The 19,998-nt window shown below is 37.4% G+C and overlaps 1 protein-coding gene across 3 annotated transcripts in view; it reads right to left on the bottom strand.

Moving 5' to 3' along the window:
• The window catches only part of RAPGEF4 (Rap guanine nucleotide exchange factor 4), a 121,531-nt gene that overhangs the window by 67,422 nt on the left and 34,111 nt on the right, over window positions 1–19,998 (bottom strand). For all 3 annotated transcript variants that reach the window (XM_042874678.1, XM_042874676.1, XM_042874677.1), the window contains exons 2-3: window positions 9,125–9,197; window positions 8,031–8,095 (exon numbers count right to left, since the gene is read on the bottom strand). In XM_042874678.1, coding sequence (XP_042730612.1) covers window positions 8,031–8,095; window positions 9,125–9,197 — 138 coding nt within the window. The remainder of the gene's footprint in view (window positions 1–8,030; window positions 8,096–9,124; window positions 9,198–19,998) is intronic.

Here is a 19,998-nt window from a genome sequence, read left to right as displayed (position 1 = left end):
TCCTCATTTTTACTTCAAAACCCAAATTATGTATTCTTTTCATTTCTCTGTTAGCCAACTCAGCAATATGTATTTGTATTTCCTCACTAACTGCAATCTTTAATTTTAAGACAGCTGCATCACTGATGATAAAGCATGCAGAGATCAAACATTCACACTCTTCTGCCAAGTTTTCTTCCAGAAGGAAATTTACAAAAAGAATAAATAATGAAAAATCATAAATCTTTAAATACCCAAACTGCATTTGCCCCTAACATGACGGGAAATACCAGTCCAATTACATTTTCATCTCTTTTGTAGCTATCTGACATTTTTGCCTCAGCTTTTCTCATTTCAAATGGCTGTAATTGAGCTCCATAGTTTTGGTGGTGTTGTCAGTACACGAGGTTCCTGGCTTACATCTAGGCAACACTAAGAAAAAAAACAGAAGTCACTGGACAGCTTGCTTTTCCACACTATTTATTAACCTCTCAAGTTTTTGTCATTTGTACATAGCTAAAGAAAAGATGTTGCTAAGTCAGACACATTGATTACTTCAGAACTATATTCGACTTTGTGGAATTCCAATTTCCTGCATGCACTGTAGGACAAGAAGTCAAAGTGCTCTCAGAGATGAAATGAGTAACTAAATGGAATCTGATTTTAAGATCCTTGACCTAATTCGTCTGCCAAACTTGAAAAAATAATTATAAGATTCAAAAAATTCACTTTGCTGCTTCAAATATAAGTGCCAAATGCTACTTGTATACGCTTGACTTGCCTGAAAACATGAACCTTGAAAAGGATCTTTTTTTTTTTCACTGTAATTACCCACTCTTTCTGCCTTTCAACTGCAAGAGATAAATGGAGCATATGTGCATGTTTTTACGGGTTGGGACAGAATCACACAAAAGACACAGCCATAGAACAAGAGTCATTAAATGTGACTCCACAGTACATACTGTCAGACTGCCCTTGCCAGCACTGGCAGGTAAAGCTATGCGCTATGTTGCTCTACACAACTGAAAGCAAGATCGATTTTCATATCCAAATAACTTTCCACAGCTGCTTCACTATAATGAATGTTCTAAAATTTCTAGCATCTTCTTGGAATTTCTTATTTTCCTTTTATTCATTGTATTTGTCTAAACTATGACAACAGTACTCATTCAATTAGGCAACAGTGGGAAAATGCACTTTATTCCCACAAAGAGGAAACATTTCAGTATCCAAATTGCTTTCCCTAGATCGCCCCAATCACCTCTGAAATCTAGTTCTGGAAAGGTTACACTGGGAGCAGTCAAGTACTTGCTTACTGCTCTTACTCAGCATTCCTAGTCTAACAAATGAAACTGTAAGGCAGATTCCTTTTGAATAGCAAAATAAATAAATATGTATCACTCAGTTTTTCATTTGTCTGTTGATTTCCGAACTTTGTCCTCCCACTCCCAGTGTGTTCCAGGATGATCACAGAAGAAAAAAAAAATCAGAAAAAAAATCAGTTAAAATATAAGTTCACGTGTAAGTTGTGTGCCTTACAAGGTTCTGAAGCAACCAGCACCTTTCTGCCTGACGGTCAGTCCACCTTTTCTGTGGCTGCAAGCTGCTTGGAGCAGTACTTCTTTGCATCATAGCAGGCAGTACAAATCAGAATTACATAGGATTAGGATGCAAACAAATTGCTACAAAGACTGACATGGAAAACAAACAATAAGAGGAGTGATAGCACAAAAATAACATTTGCTTGAGGAGACTCTTGGCTGAGACAAATGCAGAGTACATCTTACATGTTATGCAATTCTCAAATATAGAAGTCAAGGAACTTAAAACTTGCATTGCTTACTTCTAACATTTAGTTTAGAATGTGACTTGTTACCTTGGAGATGGAAGGTCTCTCCCCCACACCCCTCAGTTCTTCATCTTTTCATTTCTTCCTCATGATAAAACCCACACTATTCTGATCTGGTCTTTCTGGTAGCTTCACAATGCCTCAAAAAACTCACGCAACACTTACATACGGATATAGACACGTTCTTTCAAGTTTAGTTTTCTGTTCCTCAGAAATGAGCAATGGTTGTTCCAGAGATATTTTGCAATTGGGATAGAAAAGGGATACACTCTTTTCATTGCTCACAACACAATTGTGCTGTATTACCAGGTATTATTCATGATTTTTCCCATTACCATCTCCCAAGATAAATGTGGCCATTTGCTTATATTTTAAAACATAAAAACACCTAGATATATTTCATCCCAGTCCAGTGTTGTTATTATTCTTAGAAAAAGAGATCAAAATTCAAGATAAAACTATTTCTTCAGGACCTTTAAGTTGCAAAATTCCACCGTTTGCTGTAAAAGGTTCAAAAGGTACCAAGAGAAGTCTTGTCTCTCTCAGCAATCTCACTATGCTGTAGAATACTTTATTTATCCCTCATTCTGTCCTGAGTCACAACAATGAAAAGTCCTCATTTCATAAGGAGGGATCATGGTTTTTTTCTTTCAAATTCATGGAAGGCTTCAAGGAACAGGGAGCCTGAACTGGATCAAGAATGTTATGAAGTAAAATAAAGTTATTTTGACAAGTACACTGATAGATAAGCAGCAATTTGAACCAAGGACTCTTTTTTTGGTTATATTTCCCCCTACGATATTATTCCTTCTGGTATTATAAAAGATCAAAGGAGAATCGCTGATCACAACTACAAATTCCATTTTGAGACGAGTCTGGCTAGCTCTCTCTTGGTCAGACTGAAGTTTTGTTATATGATTAGAATAAATAGGTTCCAGTAGAAACTGCTGTTATGGCCTCCAGAATTCAGGAGACACAATGAAATTACAGATCACAGATATTTTACAGATCATCAGACAGCTGCATTGGATAAAAGATGATGAAGCGGCACAAGCATTTCTTTGAGGCATTGCTGTTCACGCTGGTGTCTGGAAGGAAGGCCTACAGCTGTACATAATCTCCACATAGCTAGAACTACAGACAGCCATGCCCCAGAAACTTCCCCGATGGTTCTGCAAAAATTTATCTTACGTAAAACTTACTTTTGTAAACCTGCAGCCCTACTAACAATTCTGTTTACATTAAAGAGCTCTGATGACATATAGACCTTCACATTTTTCATGATGAAGTTCATCACTAACATATGAAAAATGTATTTGTCACAGACTCCTACTCACATCACACTTTTGTCTTTGTTATATCTCCTGCCATATGCTGTCACCATGTGACTCATGGCCAGGAACTATATGCACAGCCTCTGCACTAGCCAAATAGTTACAGGCTGTGTTGACAAATGAACCCTAAGCACCTCAGTGCAAAATTAAGAACAGACATCTAAGCATATTTTACCTTTGCATAAAAGTAGCCAGTAGTTAGGACTGCATGAAGACATTATTTAGAAATAGTTGCACAGAGTGCTTTTATGCAACCACTTTAAAACAGAAAATGAAAGGATTTTTTTTTTTAATCCTGTGTTAACATTTTATTGGACAACAGACTCTGGCATAGAACCCAGGCAAGGTTAGGAATTAGCGTATGCTTCCTACTGGACAGTTACATAAAACATTCACACAGAAAACAACTCTTCTACAACAAGTTTTATGTAAATGTTAGAGAGGTTACCACTTCCAAATGAGTATCTTGTCATTCCATCTATAAATTCACCGTTAGCTTTACTGCTTTCTCTTTCTTTAATTCAGCCTTGTAGGCTCTGAATTTCATGGGCATGTGAAAAATTTCCTTTAGTATTCTGCTAATTGTCTATCGAACTTCACATCTGATAGTCTACTGAATATGTTAAAAGATAAGATTTCTTCTCAGTTATCTGGGAAAAGAAAATTGAACTACAGGGAAATCAGAAGTGGAATTACTATGGTTTTTGCTAGAGTAGCTAATGTGGTGGGTGAACACGGTTACTACTTGTGTCTTGCATGGACTCTTCAAGGCTGCATCTAGTGAACTGTGTTGTCATCTTCACAAACAATATACTTCAAAATCCCCAGAGATACAGTTAAGTGTTCGAAAAGTGAAATAAGCAAATATTCATTTGCCCGGTAATGTTGAAAATGTCAGTATTTTGGGAATTAACACTTAGATTATGTCCTTCTCTGTCAGCTGAAAGACCTCTTAAGTGTGCTTTCATAAAATGCAGTTAAAGTTGATAAAATAGTAAATTATATTTTCACAATAATTCCAATTGTTTAAATACATACCAATCAGTATGGCATCCAAGCCTTACTGAAAGTTCAGTAAGGAAAACCAATCTACATTTTTTGATGTCAAAATTAATCAGGGAAGAAGTTGGGTAAAAAGGTAACTTTCAGATGAGTTCCTGCACATCCTACAGAAAGAAGGTTTGCTTTACAAAAATGTCTTCAAATAAGTCACTTTCAATAAGCTTCCACTCTAAAGGATTTCAAGCGATTGCATCAAAAACACAAAAGAGACTTTCCAGCCTGTAAATTTAACAGACTTGTTCTGCGTGTTTTCTGAATATTACTTCATGCACTAGAGGGAGCTCCTGCAATTCTTTATCACAACAGAAACTAAAGACAACACAGGGAAGATAAAGGCAACAAAACATAAGAAAATTCAGAAAGAAAAAAAAAAGGATATACATATATCTTCACCTGGGATCAAAACTGAGTTGTGCTAATTCATACAATTAATCTCCTTACATCTTCTGTGTTTAGTATGCCTTCTTCAGGATATGCAGAAGCACTTTCCTTCTTTAAGGATGTAGACTTTAACACAAAGCTACAGATTTCTGCAGGTTGTTTATTTATTCAAAGCAGCCATAGAGATTAAGTTGCAGAAAAAAAGAAAACTGGCATGATTTTTTGAGGTGAGGTGTTGTTTTAATTGAATGTGCCACAGGAAAAATGTATGTGAGTAGGTAATCAAAGTCTGCACCATAACAAACACGGATAAGAGGACTTCATTAACACTGCTCAGTCAACCTTCACTCTTGAAGCTTTGCTTTCAAGCACTTGAGCTTTCAGCCTCCCTTTCATGCAGACTATTTTTGTTGTTGGGCTTTTTGTTTGTTTTTGGTGTCATTTCTTGAGAATGTGGGGGCTCTTTTAGCAAACTGCTCTATGGAGAAAAGAACTGCACATTACAGAAAAGAACACAGAACTTTAACTAGAAATATCAACATGGTTAGAACTTTTTTTTTTACTATCAATTACTCGAATAAATAGAATAATTATCATTAATCAGAGAGTTCTATCCTTCTTGTGGATTGTTCCCATCATCTCTTGGGCTGATGATACAAAGCAGTTTTAGACATTTTCTGACAGCAGAAAAACACGTGCAGCACCAAGCACCACAGTAGAGTGAAGATTCATGCTCTCAGTTGGACTGTCCTCTCATCCACATTCATTCCTGTGTCTGTACAGCTCTTTTCTGTGACATGCTGTTTTCTACTTTAAAACCATCATATATCTCATGTCTCCAGAGAACAATGGGCTATTTCTCTACTCCTTTCCCAGCTAGAGAGTGTAAACGTACAGGGGAGACAAGAATCATTCTTGTTTACAGTCTCTTGCTGGAACTCAAAATGTTACTCTAACAACTAGAACCAGCCACTGCAACAAAAAACATACTGTTCACCATGGACACAGTAATGCCCCAGCAGTGCAGGATCAAAGACATAGTTTGGGAATTCTACATGCAAGGCACACAGCCTGCATGGAAAACTTTTATGTGCCCCTAATTAGTCTGTTTCAAATGATGTTTTTCAAGGCATAATATGATGGCTTATTTTGTAGAGTCACCAATAGCACTCGTTCCTGTCAGAACAAGCCCTAAATGTCAAGCTCCTAGTTGACAGGACTGGTTTGTCCGAGTATCACTGGGAAAAGCTATTTAACCTGCAGTGTGCATTTCCCCCCAACCTCAATGTCAGAGAGGTTTGAGATATTTCCACTTAATCAGCCAGAGCAAACTCTCAGCATGAAAAATTCAGTCTAAGCAGTGAGAAACTGGCCAAATTGTAAAAACAAGATCTTGTAGTGGAACCACCACGCAACCCTGCTGCCAGCTCTGCTGGTAATATATGGAGAAAGAACCACTACCTATTCTGTCTGTTCACTGGAGCCTGACCTCCCCTGTCTTTTAAGTACTCTTCTGTATATTTTCCAAAAATGTATTTGAAATTATTATTGATTTTGTCATTTTGGCTTTATGGTTATAATCACCTAGCAGATCCAGTTACATCCCAATCTATTCCATCAGAAGGTTCAAAAACTGGAGCTAGTAAGACCATTGCACTGATATCAGACTGGCTAGTTAGAAAGACAGATGCTGTGTTATTTTTCCTTATTTAATATGGCTTAAATTTGACTCTGTTTCCATTTCTCAAGATGTAACTGGAGAGTGTAACATATTCCATGTATTTTATGCTCAATTTAACTGTTACACTGTATTAAGTGATGCTCAATAATGTAATCCTAAATGCAAATTAATTCTTGTTTGGTGTTAGAAAATCTCTTTGCTGCCTTCTCCAAACAGAATTCTTTTTAATAGATTTTAATGAACTAGGAAAAGCAAACATCCCCATATGGTGAGAAAATTTCAAGGCATACATTAAAAGAAAAATCTTGCGTTACTCATCAAAAAATAAGAGATGTGATAAGAGAAAAAAAATAAGCTATGAAGATGAAAACCAAATAATTAGCAAACATGGAAAATAAGCTATTATAGCCCTTAAAATTGGCTCAGCACAAGCTGTAACAGAAAAACATGCATTTATCTACATCAAGAGTGGAATATATTTGATTTTATTAGAATTATAGTTATTAATTTCCCTGCAAAACTAAACCAGAGAAACAGATATAAAAGTACAAATAAATGTGCAAATATAAATCATTAAGATTACTGAAGAAATGATGTTATCTCCTACTAACCATGCAATGTCTTCTTGCAACATGAAAGACTTTGAGTAACTTTCTCTGAATTTCAGAAAGTCCCTTGCTCAGTCTGTCAGGCCATTATGGAGCAGCTTGCAGGCCTCACCCTTGGCTGCCAGTCCTACAAGCATCATTCCAGCAATAATAAGATAAAGTAATTCAAAGATATTCTGCAAACACTACCATTTCCCTGACTGAATGCCTATCCCCGATGCATTAGCAATTTCTGCAGCCGCATATTACAGTGGAACATACAAAATATATAAAACACACGAACACAGACTGTGTTCTGGTAGCTTGTTGCTTTGTATTTCAAATAGCTGGCAACATTTCTGGGAATTTGGCCCTGCAATCATAGTTTTTCTCTGATCATTCAAAACTGACAGCAGGACACAATGATCTAGATGTGTAATGCTGTAACAGTTGTACTATTTTAAAATGCAGGAAAGAAGCTCGCATGCAATGAATAAAATACTTAAGTATTTACTTCTGTTACACTTACCTTTCATTTAACAGAATTAGAACTATGGACATATGGCAAAAACACTGAACTAGAATTCATGAACTATTTCTGTGCTGTGTAGGTACCGCTACATTTGTCATGGGACTGTCTGAGCTCCTCCAGGACAAAACAAGGTGACAAGCATCTGTCACATATTTACTCTCTCAGTTTCTCTTTCATGGGAGTCCTGATCTGGTGAGACCAAAGGCACAGAACTCTTTATAAAGGGGAACTGGGAAATACAGCTGCACTCCGAACACAGTGTATGATTCACCCTGTGCAAAGCGCTTGAACTATGCCTACACATCAGTTAGACTCAGTATAGCCTTAAAACAGAACTCTTAATTTTATGATCAGTTGGCTATGTTCAGGTCCTATCACCAAGATGCCTTTCTTCCTTGCCTTCACCACCTACCTTCTTTACAGGGAGATGATAATCAGAATGTGACACAAACTCTCACAGATGTTCACTTTGCTTTCTCCAGCTTTATAATACATCTAAAGCATCCTTATAAGTTGCTATCACATGCATCAGCCACATGCTTTGCATTTTTACCTTTTTTTTTTTTTTCAATGCCATTACCAAAAGTTTCCCATCAAAATCCAAAGGCAAAAATAAGCTGTTTACCTTACTATAATTTTTAGAAACTTGGCAAAGAGCACCGCTTGACATACTGTCCTTATCTGGCATTCCTGAAAAAAGAATACAGTAAATAAATACTGCATATTCTTTATGTCACAAAAGAGATATTTATTACTAAGGAATTTGACATCTTTAAAACTTTGATAACATAAATATTCATATATGATTTTTAGATTAAAAAAAAAAAACCAAGAACATTTATTCTGGCAAAATTCTTCCATTAGAAAAAAGAAAAAGAAAGTTAGCTCCTGAGTTTAAGGTTGCTAGAAATTGTACTTGCTCACAACTTACTATTTGAAGTACATATACAAGAATTAGTTATATTTTTTTATTTGATGTTATCTGTGTTTTATTATCTGGAAGTCAGATGCAGCACTGTGTTTGTACTATCTAGGACAGTTATGCTACACCGTGCTATGTGCAATATACTGATCACAAAACATATGGCCCAAAATTTACTGATGCAAGAGTAGGCCATTAGATAGCATCCAAGTAGGCATCTAAGTAATCCTCTGGCAATTCAGTGCAAATACTTTGAATTAACAGAAGTGGTATGTTCCAAAGACTGCCCTTGGACTCATGTTTAAACTGTTATCCCACAGTCTGACAGATTCTCATGAGGCAAAACCACACTGAAACTTATTTACCTGCGTAACTAGGGTCAGAGAGCAGCATGCCTGCTGCAGGCTCTATTTCCAAATACTAACTCATGTTATCAAATAAGTTGCATAGCATACCATAACTAGAAAATAATAATAGTAAGTCAGCCAGTCCGTAAAATGTAGATGCTACATACATTCTGTGGAATGCTAGTAAAATACAACTAGTTAAATGCTATGTGATATAATACAATCAGTGTACAGATTTGTGTACAGTTCTGTATACAGTTGTATACAGTTAAGAAAGCAATAAAGAAAGTTCCAAATTATTTCCTCCTATGCAGAACAGAAATATCTGTTGAATATCTGACTTGAATTTAACATTTAAATTCTCACGTCACAAACCAGAAGATGTTCATCAACCTTTTTCTTCTTCCCTCTAATTTCCGTAACATTTGATTTGTATTTTCTCAGACTTACTGTCATTGTTGGAGCCAGTTTCCATAACACCATAAGGAGGAGTAAGAAGTCCAGACATATACTGTCGGTATTTCTGAAAGACAGCAGTGGCAAATTCAGTCAGTTACAGATGTTTAAGTCAGTACAGATGAATGAGTACAGATGGATGCTGTAATACTTGTATCTGCGTGCCTGTTGCTTCGTACTTCACATGTCCACAAGCAGTTCGTGACTGAGATAGTTGAACATGCCTTTACTATTAGTGCTACAAGGCTAGTGTTCTTGATTTGAGCACACTGTCTTTATTTTATCAAGAGCTGTGCTAAGACAGTTCCCTCCTTGATTTCCCCAAAGCATGGCTTGGAGGGTTCTAATAAATTAATATCATCCTTAGTTGTGTGATTTCCCATACAGGCTGCTTAAAAGCTTGTTTGAAATTACACCGCTCTGCTAAACTTGAGCTAGAAAGCTCAAGCTTTATTGTAAGGATGGAAACAAATCTGTGAAATAAGAATAAGACTCATATACCACTATAATTTTGGTAGCAGATTTGAAACAGACAGGATTTACTGCTAAGACTCCAAACATGTACTTCTAACACATTAGGGAAGCAAAAGTTTGGTTTTCAAAACTGTAAGGCTACGCAACAGACACAGCACCAATTCTATGTATACATTCACATAAATCAGGCAGTCAAATAAAATTTTGTAAAAATAATGTCCTTTGTACAACTGTAAACTACATAATTGTAATTGATGTCAGTAACTGATGTTTTTCTTCAGTGAATGTCAGTGACAAGATGAAAAAGGTTCAAAGCTCTGTCTGGGGCTTAAGAAATCCACAAGTATAACACCACGGGGAAAAAAAAAACAACTTACTTGTCACATACAAATCATTCAAAGAATAACTGATACATTCTGGTTTTCAATCACACTATGCTACTGCCATAGTCAAGGATAAACTATTATAATTCCCTTTTTTGGAACAGCCACAAAGCAAGCTTGTGCAACAGGGATGCTGCTGATCAGCATAAACAAAACGTATTATGTGGTCCATAGGTTGTGCAGTGAGCTGAACATGAACAGTCAGTAGAAATACACATAGGTTTCAAGTAAACACGCGTAACAATTGAGTTAAAAAGCTTTCCTGATAGACCAACTTTAATGAAAAAGATTTGTCCTTTGCATTATGGAGCTGTTGGGATGCATGCATTCACTTTCTAAATGCTGTCTGCTAGAGTTTAACAGATGCTTGAATTATTCTTTTAATGATGTTTTTTTCCTAGAGATGCATATGAAAATCTTATCTGTTCTAATACTGAAGAATGAATGTCTTGCATTCTAAATAATAACAAAAGCTACAAAGATTACATTAATCTTAATCCAATCCTATTTTTAGATGTGTGATTACATCCTAAAGCTTAGTAACATTATTTAAATCTCACCCATAATCCAGCTGAAAACTCATAGGAGTTAAATTATGTTTTATTTCAGGTCAGTCACACAAAATACGATCTACTATTGAATTTGAGGATAAAGCTCTCCTATTTTCTTTCCCAAGTCATTCACTTCCCCATGCTTTGTTTCCAGTCCTATGCCTGAAACTCAGCAAGAGGAATAACACAAGAAGTAACTGTATTCTCAGTTCAGTAAGTAAGTAAGTCGTACATATAAAACAAGGGAAAAGACTCATTTTGGTTGACAAAATGAAAGAAAGGAGAACATGTTATAAGGGGCTGAAGTCACATTTTTTCACAGAGTAGATAAACCCTTTGTTCTATTTTTCTACTTAATTTCATCTTGGAATTCGGTTTAAAAACAAAGCTGAAATGTTTCATTGGAAATAAGATAAAATGAAATTTATGCAATATTTTTTCTGTTCTTCCATTCAGATGATATTCGGTTCTTTGTTTTGTTTTATCCAAGGTAGCATTTTTCCAGAAATACATCATTAGTCCACATTTAATGCACCTTGACAAGGAACTTCAATAGTAGGACAACAGTAATTTTCTCTTTTTAATTTTCAAATGTATGCATTCCCTATATCACACTCACAATCATCATACACTGCAGAGCAGTTTTCTTTCATTAATTCTCTAATATTTCTCCTGCTTGTTCTTCTTATGAAATAAAACAGAACACCATGCAATTTCCACGAAATTTTGAAGCCTAGCTACCTGCACAAGTCTTGCAGGTAGAACAAGCCAGAATTGCATGTAACACATGAAGAGGATAGAATCACTTGCTATTGAGTACCAAATGTGCATAATTTCTGCTTAGGGATAATTCCTCTGGCTTTCTTATGCAACTGCCCTGTACAACATAAGCTGGGAAAAAACCACACAGTTGTTTGCCATGAAGCAGTGGTATCCAAAGATATTTTATGAAGCTGTCATTTTGCAGGTTTTGGAACACAATGCATCTTTCAGAGAAAATTAAAAAACAATAAACAACATCCGACTTCGGGTGGAGGTCTGATTTTCACCAAATAGGCAGGGAAGACAGATGCTGTTTTGCACTCCGCTGTATTATTTGCTGCATTATTTACACTCAGTGTAAGTTTTAGGAACACTAGAAGACTTCTTGCTTATGGAGGCCCCTAGCCATACTGAGCTCCACCTGACACTCAGGATGGCAAAGCCCAAAAAGAACATAAGCATAGGCTGCCAAGGACTTGCACTTTGCCATCTTCCACACCAAAGCCCTAACCTGTCCTGGGTAAGTCTACTGAGGAGACTGAAGGAGCAAGCACAGCATAGTGCAGCCTTTGCAGGAAGTCAGGCAACATACCAGAAGAGGCACCAGTTCCAGACATGCTCTCAGAAGGCTCATCTGTTCAGACTCCTCCAGCAGATTTCAGTATAGATGAAGCTACCTTCTATACCTAGGTACCTTGAGGGAAGGCTGACAGGACTGCCTACACATGGAGTCCGTAAGATACCTGGGTTTGGGGAGGAAGGCACAATTTACACCTAAAATTTTGCCAGCTTATCAGCCAAGTTAAATGTCAAAGGACACTAGTCAAGAAGTATGGTAAATGCTGTCCACTGGGAAACATAAATATGCAAAAATAAAAATAACTGCATAAAAATTCACAAGCTGAGCTCTCTCAAAGCTGAGACAATCAGGAGAACACAATAATTGAGCGCGTAATATCTGTTAATGAAAAGAAAATGCAATCAGTAAAATTTTTCTGGTAGATGACATTTAAAATGATCCTGAAGATAAACAGACTAAATATTTACAAAAGGCTTCTGAAAGTGTATTCCACTGTTGGAGTGTCCTCTGGATAGAGTTTCATTGTGAAAAACAAGAACAGCTATCATATAAGCTTGTTTATTAGCAGAAGTTGTCATGTTCTGTAAATCCAATGTGACAGCAGGTTTTAGAACTACACTCAGTGACCTATTCAGTCAGTCTTCAGATTTCTACCAATTTACAAACTCTATCACGCAATAGCTTAAAGATCAGACCCTTCTTGCAGCTAATCTGACAGCACAAGTAATAAAGACCATATTTTTTCTTCCAGTTAGTGACTATCCCACATCCACACAGTAGTAAAAATTAACATGACCTTTCCAGTCACTGCTATAGCCTAAAGCACAGAAGAGCACTGGTGAGGAGCAGTAGAGGATGGGAGGAAAGGAGGAAAAGATTAATAACAAGTAGCATGCTTTCCTCACTGGGGATGTGCTGGAGGTGAATTTTCATGCAAACAGTTTTTAAAGGCAGCTCTTGGTTAGCTGGTGATGAGTCTCAGCTGCCTTCATGACTTCACTGGATTTTCTTCTATACCACAAACACACTTTGGTAAATTTTTTATATGATAATGTTTAGAAAGGCCATTACTATAATTCCAGCACAAACTGTTTGAACCCCTTACGCATCTCCTATTGTACACAAGGAGTATAAAACATCTTAGCGTTAGTCTCATCTACTGCAAGTACTGAAGATCTAATCTCTGTTTAAAGGGAAAGACTGACCAAAAGAAGAGATCTAATACAAACATTCCAAAACAAGCCAGGAAGATGCAAAGAAAATTGAGGTGTCTCCATTGTCTTCCACACGCGTTGCATAGCAAAGCATCAGTATTAACACGACCAGCTCACAGATTTATGCCCAACTGGTCAAGCTCCACTCCAGATACACTCCTAAGTCCAGCAGTCCTCTGGTCAGGAAGGAGTAACTATGGGCTGTTCAGTAAGAACTTCACTTGCAAAGCACTCGGGAGCCAAGCCCAACTTCTAAAGGTTCCCCATGCCCTGGTGAATACACATAACTACAAGTGACAGTCTTCTAACACTGAAGGAGGTTATGCAGACCATAACACACACAATCTTATCTTTCTCCTTAACGTCCCCACTCTCAGCCTCAAAACACAGTGCCACTATGCATTGCCCTGCCCCATGGCTATTAAATGCTGGGTGGTAAATCCTCTTCTGAAGCTGCTGGATCAATGTAACCTTAAGACCCTGTATTATCAGGTGGACTCCTGCTGCCTCCAACTCTACCTACCACCAGGTGCACAGAAGATAAGGTAGATTATGCATTACTTGCAGACTTGTCAGTGAGACAAAATACATTTCATTCATTTCAGTTCTAGAAATCTTAGTTCAAACATCAAGTTGACCTTTCCACACATTCTTCAAAACCTCATGTAACTATTCTATTAGATGATGTTCCTTTGACTGTTACTTGAGTTCTGTAATCCTCTCTGCTATCTACCACAACTCCTGTTACTGTTCCTCCTAGGGGATATGACATGTAGCTACTCACTGTAGGCCAGCTTCTCTATTTTCTTTTAATGATAAATAATTCATCAGTGATGCTCTCAGTGCAGCTCTGTTCTTCCTCTAAGTTGGTTGTGCCTGTTATATCATTTTGAAAATAAACTCCCTTGTGAGCTCAGCATGGTGCCATGTTTCTTCTCCTTCCTCCAGAACAACAAGAAGAGATGTGAATGAGTCCAAAAGATCTCTAGCTCCCCTTTTCATTTCCCAAAGCAAGCATGGATTGGCATTTTAAAGTCTAGATCTTTGTCTTTAGATCCAATTCTTCCCCTTACAAACATCACTCTTAAATGAAGTAACTGAACTAACAGACAAAATCTCAGGTAATCAGAACAAAAGAAAAATGACTTTGACTATACTTTGTATAGAAGTAGAAAACTGGCTGAACAGTGTGACAGGGCTCTGGCAGCTTCTCAAACAAGAAAGAACTGGACTCTCTCACAATGTGCTTCAAGTTTGGGCTACATGTAATAATAACTCTGGCCCCATCTACAAGTGAGGTCCATTTGGGCTGAGAGAGCTTGCAGAACTGAAGGCTCACTCCCTTTCAGGACTGTAGCCTTGACCTCTTCATATAGGATTTTGCTGGCATCCTCAGCTCTGCTGCCCAGCAGGGTGGCTACAGCAGAGGGTCTTCCTCACCTCTAGCAAGGGTATCCAGTCATCCACCTCCTGCACGCTAAGATGTGCTTCATGAGTAATGTTGCACAGCTTGCATGCACCTCACTGTGCATCTTCGCACTTGAAATCAGTTTCAGTTCATTAGGCACATATACAGCACAATAGGATATTGAAGGGTGTTTATCTCAATACAAAAGGGAATTTCATGTTGAAACTGTCTAACTCTCCATATTAGAATGGAGAATACCAAGAATCCTGAATATTGCTAAATACTAGCATTTGTGATTCCCAAGACATCACCCAAGTTACAGGTAACAGAACAGAACTGAAACATTTCTAAAGGAAAGGGTAAAGACAAATCAGAATAAAAACCAAACAATATCACAAGAGAGAAAACATCTTGATGTATAGTGGAAAAATAGAAAAAGAAGATTCTACCACACGATTCATTGAACAAAGACTCTTCTATGTATGTCAGTCTACTCAAGTCATTAAAACAAGATACACAAGACTTGAAATAGCAGAACTGAAGTACTGTTTAGTTGTATTGAGATAAAATAAATACAGGAAATGCCTGTACTTGCTGAACCAGAATTAGTACAGATTATATAACAGCAGATGAATCTGCATCTTTTCTATTTGCCTACTTACCATCTCCTGAATGTTTCTATATGGCTCTAATCAACTGTGCTCTTGACTTTATTTGATCTCTTTGTTTTGGAGATATATACTTTTCTGTCACATTCCTGCTTAAATCAATTTATCATGCTTGAAAACCTCTGTATGCAGAATTTGCTTGATCACAGAATCCCCTTGAGTCTTAGCTGAACAGAAAAATGTACCCTGCTCACTGAAATCATGCCAAATAGCAGACTTGGCTACCAGATAGAAATCCAAAGATAAGACTGCACTGCAAAAAATCAAATCCAAGGAAATTAGAGCATGAGCAATCATTAAACAAATTACACAGCCTATTCTGCTCCATCTCATTTAAAGATAGAAATGACATCATGCAGCCCTCTGATTCTGTCTCCTGGAAGAATCCACTCAGGAAATGCAATTGGGTGGAGATAGGACTTGTTTGGGAGGGGTGGGAAGATAACATGTATATAAAAAAGGGCAAAGGAAATATATAAAGAAGAAAAAACAGGCCATCTGGGTTACACATTTTTTTACTGCATTTGTGTAACCACAGAATAACACACTTATGGCAAAGAAAAAAAACAAAACTATATAACAATTCAACTGCCCTCAACATGAAGTTCATGTTTTCAAATGCACCTGAAAAAGAGCATCATGCAATTCTGTATTTAATTTTTTACAATCACGTCGGTGTTATTTGTTCACATTAAAATGAGATGACTATATCTGTCAGCTCCAAACTCTATACAAGATCAGAAAAATCAAGCTGTGCTCCACTTTCTTCCTTTTTCATTATCACTGGTAGGAGAGATGGAGCAAATCGCACCTTAACTGGAATTTTCTGAATGATGCAGAATGTAATTTCACATTCATTTCACGTCTTGAAAACATTCTGCAAAGTTAAGAACTGTAAATCTGCATCTTGATTAGCAAAACCAACAGAAAACCCCTGAAAACAAAGTGCTGAGCTACAATGAGAAAGACACTATTTTAATATAAGTTTTCCTACCGCTACAGCCAACCTTTAAACCTACAGTGACAGCACTTGTATTAGGTCTGGTGTCATCTCATGAGTTGTGTACAGGGCAAACCTACTCCAAGAATAATTTCTCAAAGTTCTGGAAGCAGAAGTCGCTGAAAATGAAAGGAGGTCATTTTCTATTTTTCAGACATAATCCTTCAGTGAGAGGAGAACCAAAGATGTTCTTTCAGGAGGACTCAGTCTGGGTACACTGTGCAAGAAGACAGCCTGAAAGAGATATTGGATACACGTACTAACAGACTTACAAGAAGATGATAAGGCTGGTAATGCTCAGCTCATTGTCTGGGCAGCTATGAGCTGCTTTCTACATCATACCCTCCATATGATACTTCTACCTGAACTGATCCCTTCCATCCTTCTGGAGCAGAGCTTCAGCTCGGACAAAAGGTCACACCAGAAAGAGGCTTTTGTTTTTAAACAGCTTTAACAGTAAACTCTGTTTAATTGCATAATGTGTATACCTTTTATCTGATCACATACAGTAAGCTGCATTGCAAATTTATATACTAGAGAAGTCAGAATCAGCAAGAGCCTCTAAACGAAATCATTGCTCCAGCCTGAGATCATCACCTTCCAAATTATCAAGTTCCAATGTGCACAACCAATGCATCTTTGCAAGAATGCTATGATAAAGGCAGTATCTGAAGAAGAGTAACTAGCTATGTACCACTGAGACAGGAAAAGTGCAAAGCTTCCAGGGCAGGCAAGGCTCCAGCAGCGGGCTGAAGTCACACTCCTCCAGTGGAATTCTGTAAGGTCAGCACAAGGTCTGTGCAGTACTTAAGTCTAAAAATAGGTTTTAAGTGCAACTTAAATGACACTTAAATGGCCTGGAACTGATGCTGTGCAGCAGTGGCTTCTTCCATTGCACATCAACAGTACATTTTCTTCTCTACTCTCACAGATTTCACAAGATTTGAAACAAAAAGAAAAAGCAAACTGGTGAGCTGATTTTTAATTCTGCTTTCATGTTTATAACCTCCAAGCACAGAAGCATGTTGGTCCAGAAATTTGTTTTAATCTGGAAAGAAACTCTGGGTTAAATATTAATTCCTCTTGAACCGATACAAACCTCTTAATGAGTTCAGTGGGATCAGCCTAATGCTCCACCTTCACTGCCTTTGCTTCTCACAGAAACAAGCAAACATCAACTTTCAACGTGTCTGTTTCCACTACAGTTGTGCCTAACAATAGCAAGGATATTTTGTTAATGCAAATAAATAAACATACAGGGAAATTTTCTTTGTAATATCAGTCTTACTTCAATGCTTTAAAAAAAACATTATTTTGATTACAGTGCGAGTTGCTTTAAAAGCAGCTTGTGAAGCTCTCTCAGCAACACTGCTGTGAAATCAAAACATGTACAATACTAAATAATTAGGGAGAAAATTTGAAGGCAAACTGCATAATTATAATTCAGAGAGTATGACTGAATACAGCCTACTTTTTCTAGTGTATGAAAACAACCATATTCCAGCAAAGAATCACAGAATCATAGGGGTTGGAAAAGATCTCTGGAGTCCAACCCTCCTGCTGAAGCAATGCTGAAGCATTAAGTTGGTCATTCTGGAAGACCTGGCTTTAAAAAGGATACTGTAATTCTTATGTTTGGTTATAAAAATGACATACTTGATGGCAAACTCATTGGGAAGCAAACTTGTTTTCTGAACTTTTATGTAGCCATTCCACTTCAGCAAACAACCATTTCTTCTTTGTACTCATATTGCACACAAAGTAATTTCAGTAACATACCGAAATCTCAACCTATCCCATTTAGACAGGTTAAAACAGCCATGATAGAGCGGGCTGTCATTGCCAAAGTAAAACAGCTTTTTAGTCCCATTCAGTTGTTTAATTTTTAAATATCTTTGTATCTTGATCCTTTTTAATGGAATCATATTTTGTTTAAAAGATGACAAAAAGGTAGCAATAGATATACCGCAACACCTAATTCTCATGAACCCTGGCCATTCTTGCTCCAACCCCACTAGAAGAAAGGCACTACAGGGGCTAAGATTTCCACAAAGCAAGCAGCAATGCTAGAAAATGAACTCACTGTTTTTACACAGAGGGCAGAGCAAATCAGTTCGAGTTCTCTATCTCATCTACTTCATTGGGTGGCAGCCAGCTAAGCAGACTGTGCACACTCTAGCCAACTAATGGCCATGGGCATTACCCCATACTAGGCACCACACACAGTGCCTCTCATCAAGTAGGTGCATCACAGAATTTATGATATCTGTAACAGGAAGGAGTCCAAATGGAAAGGAAAAACTTGTTCATTAATTCCACCTGCAGAAAAGCCTCCGTTATTTTCATTGGCTATGATTACTTCTATATTCCAAATTCATTTCTCAATTTCAGTTCCTAATATTTACAATTCCCATAAGTGTTATCACTTATGGCTATGCGCCAATATACTGAAGTTGCAACTTTTTTGTTTTGTGGCATACCAGTATCAAAACTTATGTATTTGAAGCAGGTGGCTCTACACTGTAGTGATAACACATATACATGGGCATTCTCATGCACTCCTGACAGAAGTGAAACAGGTTTTATTGAGAAGTGATGTGATACACTATACCCTTCTCCCAGCAGCAAGAAATCATTAATTCTTGAAGTGAATTGGTGTACTGAGATAAGACTTTCAGTACTTCTAGACAACCGAAGTCACTGGCAACATTAGAGTTGAGCACTTCTTAACTGAAGGGCTACTTAATTTGTAATGACCTACACCCCTGTCCATTCTTGTAGGGCTTTTTCTCTATTGTGAAGCAATACAGACAAAGCTTATTATTGCCCCTTCGATACCGTCTATCTAGTCACCATTCTAAGGAAGTCCTCATAATAGAAGAGCTGTAAAAACAAGCTACAGCTTGAGCTGTAGTATGGTGGTGATTTCTCATGGCAAAATCACAAAATTTGTGTATCAGTATGACTTAAATTTAGAAAACTTAGCAGGTATAACAGATCTGACATGATTAGAAAGAGTAGTCTAAGTAGGCTTGCAGACATACTACTGAATGACTGCACTCCCCAGTGAGGGCCAGTAGTGCTAGCTTCAAATGGGGCTAATCCTTACTGCAAGCTTAGCGCTCCTACAAGTGTCCAGAAGTACCACTTCAATAAAGAAGCAAGTAAAGAAGAGCCAATGTAAAGTTGCCAAGCACAATCAACACTGCCTGCACGGGTCTGCTGCTTCGCTTTGCCTTAAGACAGAAGTTAAGTACCTTGTACATCAACGTTACTCCAATTACATACCAGTTAAACATTTTTCCAAAGGGACAAAAAATTCAAATAATGCTCATATAGGTCACTTAGAGTGAGAGATGTGATTAAGCTTTTAAGTTGATATATCCAGAGTGTATAAGTAGCAGGAAGAGATAATGATGGCCAGAAAAGCTGTTTCAAACTACCAGAAGATGCAGTGTTGATGTGACAAGACTCTGGATTCAACTGTCATTTTCTTTACTGGAACAGCAGTCTCACTAAAGAGAAAAAGATTGCCTTTTCTCTAACTTGCAAAACTACATTTTACTTAGATCTATCATCATCACTCCAAACAGTACAAAGAACAGTAGCACACACGCATAAAAAAAAAAAAAAAAAAACCCTCAAGTGGCTCTATCTGGAAGAAAAGTCTTCAAAGAGGCTGAGCCAAATAATCTCTGAATTTATCACTATGTTTTTATAGTCACTGAAAGATAAAAGATGTATCCATTTAGAACTCTAATTCTCAGTGTCACAAGTTAGGCTTTGCTCACTAATGAGACTCTGTCCCATGTTTGATGTGCTCCTGTA

Source organism: Lagopus leucura, unplaced genomic scaffold (genome assembly GCF_019238085.1).
Source record: "Lagopus leucura isolate 7727_CA_CO unplaced genomic scaffold, USGS_WTPT01 Super-Scaffold_100012, whole genome shotgun sequence".
In the NCBI taxonomy this organism is placed as follows: Eukaryota; Metazoa; Chordata; class Aves; order Galliformes; family Phasianidae; genus Lagopus; species Lagopus leucura.
This window is presented reverse-complemented; position numbering and strand designations above follow the sequence as displayed.